The sequence below is a fragment of the Orbicella franksi genome, chromosome 8 (assembly GCF_964199315.1).
Source record: "Orbicella franksi chromosome 8, jaOrbFran1.1, whole genome shotgun sequence".
Taxonomy (NCBI): domain Eukaryota; kingdom Metazoa; phylum Cnidaria; class Anthozoa; order Scleractinia; family Merulinidae; genus Orbicella; species Orbicella franksi.
This window is the reverse complement of record NC_138152.1, coordinates 24,588,191-24,602,362: the sequence shown is the minus strand read 5'-3', so window position 1 is coordinate 24,602,362 and position 14,172 is coordinate 24,588,191. Positions and strand designations below refer to the sequence as shown.

Below are 14,172 nucleotides of genomic sequence, written 5' to 3'. Positions count from 1 at the left end.
AGCGAGGTCAGTCGCTTCTGTAACCAGTTCCAAGGTTTGTTATTAGATGGTATTCAGCAAAGTCATCACAGATGTGGTATAATTAGGAGAAATCCATTCTTTATATCGAAAAAAAACCCTTATTCTCTCGTCAACGGCAGTTACACAGTTGATGGAGCAACTGAATTGCTACTGTAGCGAGCTATTAAGCACCGACTGTTTTGCAGACATAACGCTAAATAATCAAATGAACTATAATCAGTTAATCAATTTTTGATGTTAATAATTTCTGACCGAGATGAAATAACGTAAATTGTAATCATGAACAGCGCTAATTAAAAAAAAAATTAAAGGGATCGCTATCAAGTTTGAAATAATGTCCGATTAAGGTCTGCAAAAACGTCGGCAAATGGTGGCTGACATTATCACAGTGTAATTTAAAAATCAAAGTACTTTGTTTCATCTCTCAGTCTGCACTTAAGCTCATTTTTATCCAATCAAAACAATCTATATCCGATTTGAATTAAGAACAAAAAGCAATAGTTCATACCCTGACAAATTAGGTAGTTTCTTTCATCCCATAGTCTATAATAAGGAATTTTTTGGCCGATCCAGAGAATCGGTGTACGATTTGATGAACTAAGGGTTATGCTCCACTAACAAATTAAAGCAAATTCTTCCATTCCACTGTCCTAAGTAAGGTCATATTTTTTTTTATCCGGTCTAGATCTAGACAATCAGTGTGCTTTTATTCCCTGGCAAACTTAGACATTGTTCAGCCACCATTTGTACTAACTAATCTTGAAAATTAAAAAACCTCTTATCTTTGAAGAATTTCCTCCTTAATCGTCGATACCAGTTTGTCCACCTCTCCAGCTTTGTTGTTCCTCTTTCAGTCCTCTATGCTAAAGTCAGCTTTCTTGAGTTCCTGAAAACAGAAATGAAAAAATCTAGATTTGCAAATCCTTAATGCCAAAAGTAGTGCATCGTTAAGAGCTTCCACAGACTATAACACACAACAAATTAATACTGGAGAGGCTACAAGACTGGCAAATAACAGTTTGATGGGCAAAATTTGACAATTTGGTCATGGTACTATAACGAACATTCCAAAAGCAAGGAAACTAAACAAAGGAACGGAAAAATATGGCAAAGCAATTAGGAGAAGTTACTCTAAAACATAAAGCTACATCTACAAGCTTTTGGTCTGGGTTTTTGACATTTAGTGTTCGTTTTTGCCTTTAAAAAAAGTAAAGACCCTGAATTATTCGTGTCTATCATAACCAAACCTCGTTTGGTTCGGGTGTGTCAGACGAATAAACTGTCCGAAATTCAGGCTTATTTTTGTAGGGCATTAATTTTTGTTACAGTGCCATTAAAATTGCATGGCCGCCCTTGAAATATTGCAAGCCGAAGACGGAATTGAAGATACCGACCGCTTTGCTGTCCTGTTTCAAGATGAAGCGACGCTCAAAGCGACGAACAAGACCACGTGTTTACTCACTCGGGTAACAGTTTGGCATTCGTGTGAATCTCCGAGCAAAATTAAGGGAATGTTTTCTAAAAAGGTGTTTACATTCAGCTGGATAAGAGTGAGGACTTCTTTCCAAGCGTTAAGTCCTTCCAGCATCAAGCATCTTCTTCCTTCGGGAGTAAAAATAGTCCTCACACGAACGTCAGTCTTCGCTCATCAACGAACAGTTTGAAATGTGCAAAATTCTAAGATTGCAATGAATATGTATTAGAAACTCAAAGCAATAGCTCACAAACACACCGCATATCCCACGAGGAATTTGCTTTCACGCTTTTTCTGCCAGCGAATCATCAACCACGAGAAATTAAAAGAAGACTTCGTGCGCCGTAAGAACTTGGAAGGAGCATTCCCTCTTGTTTTTGAATACTGTGTTTTTATATTGTTCTCTACAGGTGCTCTTTTTATTATTATTTTCTGCTCGTTTCGGAAGAATCAGTAAATAAAAATTTCAAAATTCATCTTTTAATTTATAAAAGTGATTTGTCTAAGCTTGAATCAAAGTGAGTTCTGAAAAATTAAAGCGGGAGTTAAGATGATCTGAAAAGACCGCTATCGAAAGCGTAAAACTTCAAAAGCAAAATGTACTGGTGCAAACTTTTAATTGAGCGTTTTTCTAGAACGCAAGGCTAGAGTATGCAAAAGAGATATTCCAGTTTCGTAGGAGATGCTAGCTAGTGATCACGAAAATCAAATGATCCTCAATCTGGGTCGTAAATGATCCCGTGGAAAAAAAAAAAAGAATCAAAAATTGAGAATGACGTATGGAGTTTGATCTTCGGATCAGCTTTTCTTGGTTATAGCCTCAAACGAAAGAAATTAAATTTATTCATTTTACGTTTCCTTAACTAGTTCTTCAGATAAATCAATTGTGCAAATCGCATATACAATCGAGATAAGCAGACCAAAAAATAATTATGTTTTAAGCGTATATCGATATCAATTTAAGCGGTGAGAACTTTGTAGGGGTAATCAAATTGCGACGAGTGAAATTAGGAAATTATTTTACGCCCGTTTTGTGCAAATTCTAATAATCGCCCGAGCCTTTAGGGGAGGGAAATAATAAGAATTTTGACAAAACGCGAGTGAAATTATTTCTTGATTTCACGAGTATACCATTCGATGACCTCGTGATACCATAGGTGACAAAATTACGCTTATAATTGTGGATGTTTGACTTGTTTATTGTATCGACAAATTTCGCGCCAAACTTTGCCTTGGCAATTTTGTAATTTCACATACGAAATTATAAATTAGTGCTAAAACCTCGCGCCAAAATTGAGGAGTAATTTGTCAGTCATTATACTACATAAATACTTAAATGCGAGCGATTTTTTTACCCAGATATCATCTCACGGCGTGAGATGATGCAATCTTGATTTTAAATTGGAAGACGCACTCTTATTTCAGCCTCTCTCTAGCCCAGTCTCTACAACGGCAACGGCGTGCGTCCCAACTGCCAAGACTACCTTTTGACAACGACCATTGAATCAACGACTTAAGAACGGTGTAAACAGAACCCTATTTTTCTTTTTTGATCCGTACATAGCGTCGTTAGTCTCTATTTCTGTTTGGCTTCGCTTTTATTAATATATTTTGATTGTGTAACATATTGATATGCTACAATTCAATGAGCATATTTTTTAATAAGGATATTTTTAAGAAATACATAATTTAAGTAGATAGACATCTTGTTAAATGTCACATCACGGGCCCTACATCCCCATAACGTCCACCTCTCCGGAACGGTCACCCAAGATAGCCGTTGTGGGCAGCTAAGACTGTATTAAGTTCTTCTTAAGGCGTTTATCTTTAAAATTGTTGGTTACACAGTATATGAAGTTAGTACATGTTATGGACGACAAATTTTGAAGAAATTATTTAATTTGGCATCCGGTCTGATATGTTCCCACGAAAAACCACGTGCGTACTTCCGGAAATCTAAAAAAATATATATTTTATTTAGGGCCTGTTTACAAGGAGAGAGGGTTACCCTAGCAAGCGGATTAATTTAGCAAGCGGGTACCCTAGAACTGACACATTTCCTCTTTTTTCTTCGTCGTGTACACAAGGCAGCTAGGTTTACCCGGGTAGGCGGGTTACCCTATCTGCGTGTTAGGGTTACCCTGGCAGGCTGGTTAACATTTTCCCTTATAAACACTCCAGGTAGAGTTAACCCGCCTACCCGGGGTTAACTTTCTATTTGTTTCCAGACCCTTGAGTGGTAACCGCGCATTAAGTTGTCCCGGGTTGCAAGGTTACCCTACCTGTGAAATTTTGCTTGTAAACCCGGCCTATCTTTTGCCCTCCATTAGGGTTAACCCGCTTGCTAGAGTAACCCTCCTTCCTTGTAACCAGACCCTTAGTATACCACACAAAAGAAAAATGCTTTTTACGCGTTCTGATTGGTTATTTCTCTGAGGTGATTAGAAAAGTACTTTTCGCTTCCGAGCAACTGAAGAGCGAAAGACTGGCTTATTGTCAGAAATAAAGCTCTGATGCGAGCAAAGAAAAACAATCTGCTGGAAAAATCTAATCGAGCGAGAGGAAGCCTTGTTTGTTTGTTTGTTCATCCTGTGTGAGAGAAATTAACGGAACTCAGGCACTGGGAAATAATTTGCTTTATAATTTGACTTGCAGATTTCAAAGGTCTTGTAAAATACTCAAAACATTTAACAGCATTATGGTAAAGTAGTAATGACTGCAAATCACAATAGAATTAACAGTTGCAACATAATGGCCGATGAGAACTTGAGGTAGACACAGAGAAGGCGCTTCAGCTTGTCTCGAGTTGGTTTTGTTTAGCATCTAATTACTCTCTATATAAGCCTTTCCACTAATATCACGGAAAATCGCCCCATACATCTTTTCGGAAATTCTAAAAAAAATTTAAAATATCAAAGAAATTGTTCTAAATATCTCGAAAAACCCTCTCAATAACTATCATTTTTTCTAAAAATAGATAAATAAATAAATAAACCGATCGTGAATCACTTAGGCCAAAATTTTTAAACGTTTGTTTCAGTAGTTGGAGTTTGGGAGGAAGATTCGGGCGCTTCAATGGAGTACCACCGCCATTTTGGAAAATTGCTGCTTTAGCGCTTTTAGTGATACGAAAGACATTTGTTTATGGAAAGGCCTATCTATATAGCCAAATGATTGCAATAAGCGTCGGCGTAAGGTTTTAGCAATTACTGATTACTTTCGAAATTCAATCGAAACCGGTCAAGTGATAGAGCTGAATGCGAAAAAAAAAAAAAGAGAATTGTATTTCTCTTCTTCCCTCCGTATGAGTGAGAGGGATCTGTAAGGTCAGTTGTATAACTTTTTTCGCATATTTTCCTTTACAATTCATAGTTTATACTCAAGGTTCAGGGCTTCTTTAAAACAAAATCGTCTGAGGCAAACTAGACAGTAATGAATGTTTTACTCATAACTTAAGTCTCCGTAAATGCGTTTTAACAATTCTTATGAACGTGAGTTGGCTAAATTATTATAATGGTTACTTCAGTAATTACTTGTTTTGACCAGGTGAATAGATGAAAACTCCGAAAATGATTTAGCAAATTTTCAAATTAACGTTTGCTTTAAAAAGAGTTTACTAATAAATTGGCGCTAGTCGTAGATTATTCCTGAAAGGTTCAAGCACTCTCTTCAGAAGCCATTCTTGTAATTTATTTGGTCAAAGTTGCTGATTTCTGGTGAGCAAACTACTTATTTTCAGCTGTACAGTACTGACGACTTTTTCCAAAATTAGTTAAACGTAACGTTAATGTTCAAGTACTTCTGCGCCTTTTGCAGAGTTCAAGTTATAGTTTACATTCATTTGAAACAAATTTCAATTAAGTTGTTGATCGTAGAACTGGTTTTGTTAAATATTGTAGAGCAAACAAACCACCTCCATCCACCAAAATTCGTTTAGAAAAAAAATTCGATTTTAATTTTCCAGCGTATCTCTTTAGCTTCCTTAGTAAAATTCTTCCGATTTCGTGTTCATCACATTTTCCAAGAGAATCTGGATTATTTTGAAGGGATTCCAAATCCACATAAGAGGTAATAATGTCGGTGATAAGGTTCCGTGTCAGTTAACCCAAAAATGACGAATCCGTTATGGCGCCCCCGCTCCCCTCCCATCGCTAGTTGTTTAACTAAAACAGCAGAAAGTTTATATTTTCCGAAAGCTTAATAATTGTACGTGACGATTATAAATTTATTTCTAGTAAGTTAATTTCTTTTTTCTGAATATAGCGTTCCATTATGAAAAGTGCAGAGGCCTGCATATCGAGTTCGCTTCCGGTCCCACTCACCGGGAGAAAGCGTTAATCACCGCATGTGTCCTTTTCGAGAAATTTTTATTACTTGCCTGATTAGGTTTTTATTCACAGTTAAGCTAGAAGGGTCGGTAAAAACAGTTATTGCTTTTGATAAAATAATCACAGTTTTGGTAATTAGCAAAGTAAGTAATAAAATCTGTATTGTATTGTATTGTACTACACTCTTTTTTCATTTTTTTTTTATAAGATAATTGTTTTTAGGGCCCAAGCTGAATATTTTTATTTTTCTACCGATTTTACGCTGAAAATATTCTTGTGAATACTTTTAGATTCTAGCGTATGAAATATCTGTTTTCGAATGTATTTTGTTTCTGGATGGTGTTGAAGTAACTTTGGAGCCAGCCTGAAGACATTAGAACCTAATATCACGCACATAACTTCTTGCACACGTTATTAGCATCGAACTTACGGCTATTGCTGTTTTCGTTGCTCTTTTGGCAGTTTTGCCGTTTAGAGAAAGGAAGAATTTTATACGGTTTAGTTAAAAACGTATAATTGTATTGCATTGACGGATTTTTACATACATTGACAGAAAATTAGATTCAGTTCTTTTCAAAATCCCAGCCACGGGTTTATTCTTAAAATATATTCTTAAAATTTCGTAAATTGCAGCCTCGACCTCCTCATAAAACATATTCTTATAAAACGAAAGACCGTATTCCCCTCCGAACAGCCGAAGGGAAAGTGAGTGGCTTATTGTCAGAAGTAAGTCTGGTGGGAGCAAAAATAAAATCGTGGAAAAATCGGGTGGGGAAAAAAAATTAAGTGTTTGATTGTTGAAGGAAATCGAAGGAACCGCCGATACAGACCAGCCAGGGCTAGCAAATTACTTGTTCAAGTTTTTCTCCACGGTGCGTGTTGCTTTGAAAACAACTTTTGTGTTGCAACTGAATTGTAATTAAGGCCGTGCAGTTCAAATCTGGCGTACGCGTGGGTTTGACATTTCGGCCAAAAATTTAGGGATGATTTTATATGTGCCACTGAGTTGGGAAATATTGCGTTTAATAAAGTTAGTCTTGGCCTCATATGTCCGTTATGTGACAGAAATTGAGGTCAATGAAAAAGAAGCGCACTGCTCGAAATAAAGTTGAGTATATGAGCTTTAAATCAAAGCGACACGCATTCACCGACGAAAAATCGAACATGGCTTTATTTGCTGCTTTAGACCTGCAAAAGATATCAAATTAAGGTTGAAATCGCTGAACTGTAAAATGCCACTCAAATGTCACTTGAAATTTCTGGCAAAGTTGGAAATTTCGAAGCGGTCCGTACTCGGGGTCTGGATTGGAAAATCCAGACTGCCGGTGCGCGCGCGAGTAGCCAATCAGATTCAAGGATTCGGGATTCCGGACTACTGAGAAGTTGACAAAAGTAAGATTAAGTAGAAAGGGCGGCAAATTGGCAGTCAACATTTGGAACATAATGGATCGATGAGAACTTTAGGTAAGCACACATAGCGCGCGTCAGCTGGTCTCGAGTGGGTTTTGTTTAGCATCTACTTACTCCATGTAGCTCATTGATTGTAATGAGTGCAGGGGTAAATTTTTCAACCAATCTCAGAGATTATTCAACCAAGACAGAAGTAATTACTGATTACCTTCGACATTCAATTGAAACCGCTCAATTAACAGGTCAGTATGTAGACCAGAATAATTTTTGTTTCTTCTCATTTCACCTTATGCTTTGAACCAGTGGAAGGGGTCTTTACCCTCGCTTGGAAAAAGGTTGTATAACTTTTTATGTATTTTCATTCAAAATTCACAGCTTATTTTCATGACTCAGGGTTTCTTAACTTTCTTTAAACCAACATCATCTGGAGCAAACTAGAAGGCAGTGAATGTTTTACTCAAAACTGAAGACTCATAAAGTCCGTGTTACATGTAACTGAGAATTCTTATTCAATAAACGCGAGTTGGCCAAATTATTAATATTATGATAACTATAATTATTACTTGGCCTGGCGAGATAAATAAATGATAGCTCAGAAAATAACTCGTCAAATTTTCAAATTAACGTTTACTTCATTGCGTATCAGGAAATACAACCAAAAAGTTCATGTAAAACTGAAGTTAGCTGAATAGAACAGACGGTGGGGGCCAAGATGTTAACCGTGGCGAATAAAATGAAAAGCCTTTTTTTTTTTCATAAGAATATATTTCATAAAAATATCGAGGCTAAAATTTGCGAAATTTTAAGAATATTTTGAGAATAAACCCGAGGCTGAGATATTGAAAAGAATAAAATTTTTGTGTGTTGAAAGTTTGTAAATACAATACAATTGTGTGTTTTTAACTAGACCGGCAAAACTAGCCAAGAAGCAACAAAAACAGCGCTGGCTGGCCGTATGTTCGATGCAAACAACATTTCTACAAGAGTCTATGTGTGTAATATCAGGCTTTTATGCCTGCGAGCTGGCTCCAAAATTACACTTTAACACCATTCAGACACTAAACACATTCGAAAACACTGACAGATATTTTATATGCTATAAACACAGAATATTCAAAACGATATTTTCAGGCCAAAATCGGTAGAAAAATAAGAATATTCTTATAAGAAAATTCTTATAAAAAGTGTACTATCAAAATTTGAAGAAAGTCACGGAATTATTCAAAGCCCCGGCCAACAAATTTAGGACAAATGTCTTACATCTCTCAAGATTAAAGTCGATATTAGCAGCACTTCCAGTCGTCAGAAACAGTGGCCGAACCTTAAAAATATAAAGCTGCCGATAACAATATCCTTTGGGTTTTCATCGACACCACTAACTGGAATTGTAAAGTTTAATTCCAAGGTGAATAACTTTAAATCTGCGAAGAGGAAAAAGCTCACAAAAAATAATCGAGCCTCTTATAAAAAGAGTGTGAATCAATTTCAAACCGACATTACAACGGTTAGATAGACCCTTTCACACTAGGTTGGTCAATAAAGGGTTCCACTAGCTGAGGACATGACTGTAAAAATGTCGCCGTTGATTTGTCCAGGCAAATCGCGATCTGCAAAAATAAAACTAAAAGCTAAAACAAAATTGTAATTGACCCAATGCAAGGTCCACACGTCGCAATATTTCCCGAAATTAAATCATTTTTGGTAGCCGTTCCAAGAGAAAGTCCATGCTTTTGAATTTGGAGGCAGAGCACTCGATAAAGGTACATACTCCTTCCTCGTTCAACCGGTATCATTTTGAAGTAAGTTTTCATTTATTTGCAATTGATTGCGTTGTTTTCTGAGTCTCTGAGAAAATAGTAAGATTTAAATTAACGGATCCAAGATAGCGGTTTTATCTACTACATGTGACGTCATAACAAACAAAAAAGCTTAGGCCCATCTGCTGAGCAAAATATTTTTGATACATGTTATCAAAATGAAAACCTAAGGGGCGTCCATCCGTTCCCCGCCCGGTGCCAGGGTGAGGATACGAGTTTGCTTGTACGCATTAATTAGCAATAATGAGTCAGCCTTCCCGCCCTGATGAAAATAGTTATTTATCACCTCATAATCAAGATCTTTTAATTCATGTGATAATTACTTTTCCTAGCTGATGGCGTTTTCACCAAACACCACATTCAGTGAAACCAGCCCTTTACCTTATTTGGCTTGTCTTGTTCCTGGCAAATCCGTTGTGCTCCAGGAGAAGTTAAGAAACATCACAAACTCTGTCATCCTTCCCCTCCACTTGTTAATGGCATCGCTATCCTTCCTTAGTAATTTGCTTCTTCTTGTTGCTGTTGCGCGAATGAAGACTCGCCAGCATCCCTCCCTTAAGCTCCTGTGCAACTTGGCCATTAGCGACTTGTTGTGGGCGGTAGTGGGCTTCTCCAGAGGCATGCGAAAAGCCACAGACATACATCTGTGTCCAACGAAAAGGGAAGAATACACCTATACCTCTATGCTGTGCCTCTTTGCAACTATGAGTAACCTGGCCGCCATTAGCAGAGACCGATATCGTGCAGTGCGAAGGCCACGGTGGTATCGGGCTCACATGACCAAGTCACGTGCGTTGAAAGAAGCCATTGTCAGCTGGTCAGCAAGTCTCACCCTGGTTATCTTGGTTTTCGTTTCATCTCGACTATTACCAGAAAAAAGATTTCTTGCACACATCGTGGGAGTCATATTCTACCTTCTTTGCTTGATCATAATCATTACCTGTTATGCTGGCATCTTCGTGTCCAACAGAAGGCACAACAAGCATATGTTCCAAAAGGAAATGCAATCGCTCGCTGCCTTGAAGAGAGAAAAGAAGCTTGCTTGGACAATCGGGTTCATTCTATTGGCGCTGGTGATTACATTCCTACCGGCTTTAGCAAGTCCAATTGTACTAACTACAATGGGTTATAGAGGGTTAGCTCCCTTCAGGCCTTTTATTATGGTGCTTATTACTTTTAATGGATTAATAAATCCCTTGATAAACTGTGGAAGAAACGATGCCATTCGAAGATCAATACGGGACCTATTTGTTTGTAGAAGAGCTACGCGTTGTGTCCCAACGGGGGCAGTCGTTCCTTAACGTGCTATGTCACTCTACAGAGAGCCTAGTCAATCTGCTTCGAAAGGAAAATACATTTTAAGCATCGCCCTCGCTCAAATGGTTCATAAAACGGATTTATACCATGTCATTGAATCAAAACTGCAGTAGATTACGAATTCAATCTGAATCTCTAGCTAACAGTTTTTAAATAAATGAGTGAATAAATAAGTAGACGTTTACATTGGAAATTAAAACAATACACATATCGAGCCGTAAGTGGCCTCTTGTCATTTGTGACTAGAATAATTTTGTTTTACCTGTGTGTCTTGATCTATTTTTTTTCCTTGTTTTTTTCTTTTATCGATTACATCCGGCTGCGCCGTTTCCACCTATCAGTGGAATTGTTGATTATTTCGAATGTCAAGAGCTCTTCCTCCATAATGATTTAAGTTAGCACCCCGGGCCGAGTTCTACGAGAATTTTGATATCAGTTTTGTAACTTTTCGGTGAGTTTTTCTGTTTTCTTTATTGTTTATCCTTCAGTTTTGAGCTTGATTAATTCCAAAATACTCAAAACATAAAAAGTGAAAAACGTTTTCATACAAGAAAAATTAATAGCGTGTCCATGAGAGGGATGAGGTGCAGTGGCCTCATGGTCAGTGCGCTCGTCCGGATCGAGCGATCCGGGTTCAAGCCCTGGCCGGGGACATTGTGTAAAATAAATAAATAAATAAATATACATTTACATAGCGCCATTTTCCACTAATGCGTGTTATGCGCGCCAAGATGGCTGCCGGTCTCGTTCGCGTTCTCTTGATTTATTTTATATTTCTAGCCTATTCTGATGATTTTTCGCCCTATGGATGGACTCACTCTTGTTTTAACCACTTCTGCTTCGAAGATATCCATGTCGTGTACTTGGGCAAGACACTTTACTCTCACAGTGCCTCTCTCTACTCAGGTGTATAAATGGGTACCGGCGAACTTAATGCTGGGGGTAATCCTGCGATAGACTAACATCCCATCCAGGGGGGAGTAGAAATACTCCTAGTCGCTTTATGCTACGGAAACCGGGATAAGCTCCGGCCTGATGGGCCACTTGGCTCGTATACAGACTTTACCTTACCTTTTACCATGAGAGAACCAGGCAAAGGATGATACAGCTCTAATTACCGATTTTGCTGAAACTTGGCACAAATGTTGGGTGTCTGTGGCAAAATAATAGGTCAAAACATTTTATTCCCTCCAAGTTAGGAGGACTCCCCCCCTGCAAAAATGGCCATTTGGCACCCATATAAGGAAAGCCACGCAAAAATGATATCTACTAAATAATGTTTTACAATTAAACAATTTCCATTGATCGGATCAACATAAAGATTACACCAGAAGTTTGAAATGGATCGAGGTTTGGTATTAAGTATCGATTTTTTATTTATTGGTTTATAGTTTCCATGGAAATATCGATTGCTTTAAGAAATACATTATAGCCAATCTTTGTTCCTTTTTCCAATTACTGGTGTTATTATACATTGTAGTCACCATCTGTCTTCTCATCGGCTAAAAGCCTACACTTAGTTCTGGGAATCAGCGCAACCTAGCTACAGATTATTCACTGATCTGCTGGCAGATTTAATTAGAAAATAATCTGTAGTTTGCGCGCGCAATGCATGATTTCCAAGAGCAATGTCAAGTTCACGTAAGAACATGGCTTGTCGAAAATAGATTGTGTTCGGTACGATAATGCGTTTGTCGTTGTTTTCTTTAAAAGAATGTATAATAAAACAATTATTAGATTCGGTTTTTGTGATATCCGAAATAATTAAGGTCTCGGTTAGTGTTATCAGCCTCGGCCTTCGGCTTCGGCTGATAACACTTACCTCGACCTTGATTATTCCGGGTATCACAAAAACCTCTTCCAATAATTGTTAATAATTTTCTTATCGATCCGATTGAGGTAAGACTGTTTACAAACTGACTGAAAATACTTGGGATGATCCAGAAAAAAAAATGTTTCGAGAAACCTTATGACGAAAAAAGGTAAAGGATAAACAATATAGAAAACAGAAAAACTCACCGAAAAGGCACAAAATTGATATCAGAATTCTCGCTAATCTTGGATTAGCTTAATCGGGATTTGAACAACTCGGCCCAGGGCGCTAACTTAAATCATTATCTGATTCTTAATTTTATTAACACGTAGGGGCCAAACCACCCCCCAAATGTTTCGTCAGTTCTTGGGTATTTCACATTATTTCGCATTACTTTAAAAGTATAGACTCTTTCTACACCAAACTTAGCAGATGAGCAGGAAACCTATTGCCAATTATATTTACGTGAAAAATGTCAGTAAACGTCAAAGTTGTGACGTCACATTGATGACGTCATGGTTTTTTGCCACTCTTAAAGTTTTTAATATGCATATTTTTTACAATGGTTTCGAAAGAGCACATCAAGGGGAGTTGAGTTGTCCATATCACAAAAATTAAATGAAATATGGCATTTTTAAATATGAAAAAAAACTCTGCAAAATATGGGGTCCCCCCCTTGAGAAAAATCCCCAAATTGGAGCCATAATTTTGTTCCAGCAAATGCAGCTATGTTGCACATGTGATGTGCCAGATGACTAAAGCAAAAATAAAGAAGAAAATCGGGATAAAAAAAATTATCCCTCTAGTGTTATTGCGTTAAAATTAGTTTTGTTACGTCATAACTTGTGACGTCACCGTTTTTTTACTGTTAATACCATCCTAACAAAGCCGAAAATCAAATTTCTAAAACCATACGATTTTTGACAACATCAAGCTTTCTATTTTTCTAGATTATTAGCCTTCCTAGAAAAAAACGTAAAAAATAAACCAGAGAGACTGACTTAAGAAGGACAGTATGGTTAAGCAAATTCCGGGGGGGACAGCAAAAAATTATTTAATTTACCATATCTCAAAAAACTGAATCATCATAGCAAAAAACGGTTTTCGGCATTTTACTCCTCAAGTCAAGGCCTTTCCAATGACATAATCTTTACATCAGATTTTACAAAAAATTATAGCACGTTTTGGTGACGTCATCAATTATGACGTCATAATCTGACATTTTGTCACAACTTCTAAATTAAAATAGACTGGAGAACAAAGAAAGCTCATCTGCCAAGCTTGGTTCAGAAATACATGAACCAAGCAAATATAGCCTTCATGAAGCATCAGGGGGTGGTTTGGCCCCTACGTGAATGAAAATTTGGGAGTTATATTTTTGGTGGCCAAACAGTAAAAACCAGCAATTGGTCCTAGGTTTCCTCGCCATAAGTTTATTTATTTTGTCTATGAAATAAAAATTGCTAATAGGTCTGTGTAAATGTAATGACCAATAAAGTTTAATACGATACAATTTGAAGTAAAAAGGTATCTATTAAAAGTAAGATGATGTTGATATGTCATGTTACAGCAAAACCCAGGGGATTGGTTCCATCCATTTCCCCTCTCCCTCCTTCCCCTCCCCTACCACAGTGGGGGTACTAGTTTGTGTGTACGTCCAAGGGTGAAAAACAATAACTTGCATTAGATGTCACGAGGTAGAGAGATTATACCCGTCTTCTGATGTTTTCGATTCCGTTGCATCATTTCTTGAAGGTCGTGGTTGGTTTTGGAAGTGGATCGAAGACGTTTTTCTCGCTTTTTCGCAGAGAATTAACAAATTCTAGGTAGCCGTACCGTGGAAGGAGACATTTGGCGAAGGTGAAACGTATTTTCATTGGTGAGTATCGAGTTGTTTGATATTCTGTAGTCGCGCTTGTTGTCCTTGTTGTGATCGAATGAGAGTGCCGCATGCTTCAGTTGATCAACCGTGTACTAACATTAGCCAGTGGA

The 14,172-nt window shown here is 37.5% G+C and overlaps 1 protein-coding gene across 1 annotated transcript; it reads left to right on the top strand.

Annotated features, from left to right (window-relative positions):
• The first annotated feature begins 9,385 nt into the window (after window positions 1-9,385).
• On the top strand, window positions 9,386-10,351 carry LOC145494280 (melanocyte-stimulating hormone receptor-like). The gene has a single exon (XM_081473723.1). It carries the CDS (start codon window positions 9,386-9,388, stop codon window positions 10,349-10,351), a length of 966 nt encoding a protein of 321 aa, XP_081329849.1.
• Window positions 10,352-14,172: the final 3,821 nt, after the last annotated feature.

What these genes read in the sequence shown, in the direction of transcription:
- LOC145494280 (XM_081473723.1), top strand. Translation starts at nt 9,386, where the DNA reads ATGGCGTTTTCACCAAACACCACATTCAGTGAAACCAGCCCTTTACCT.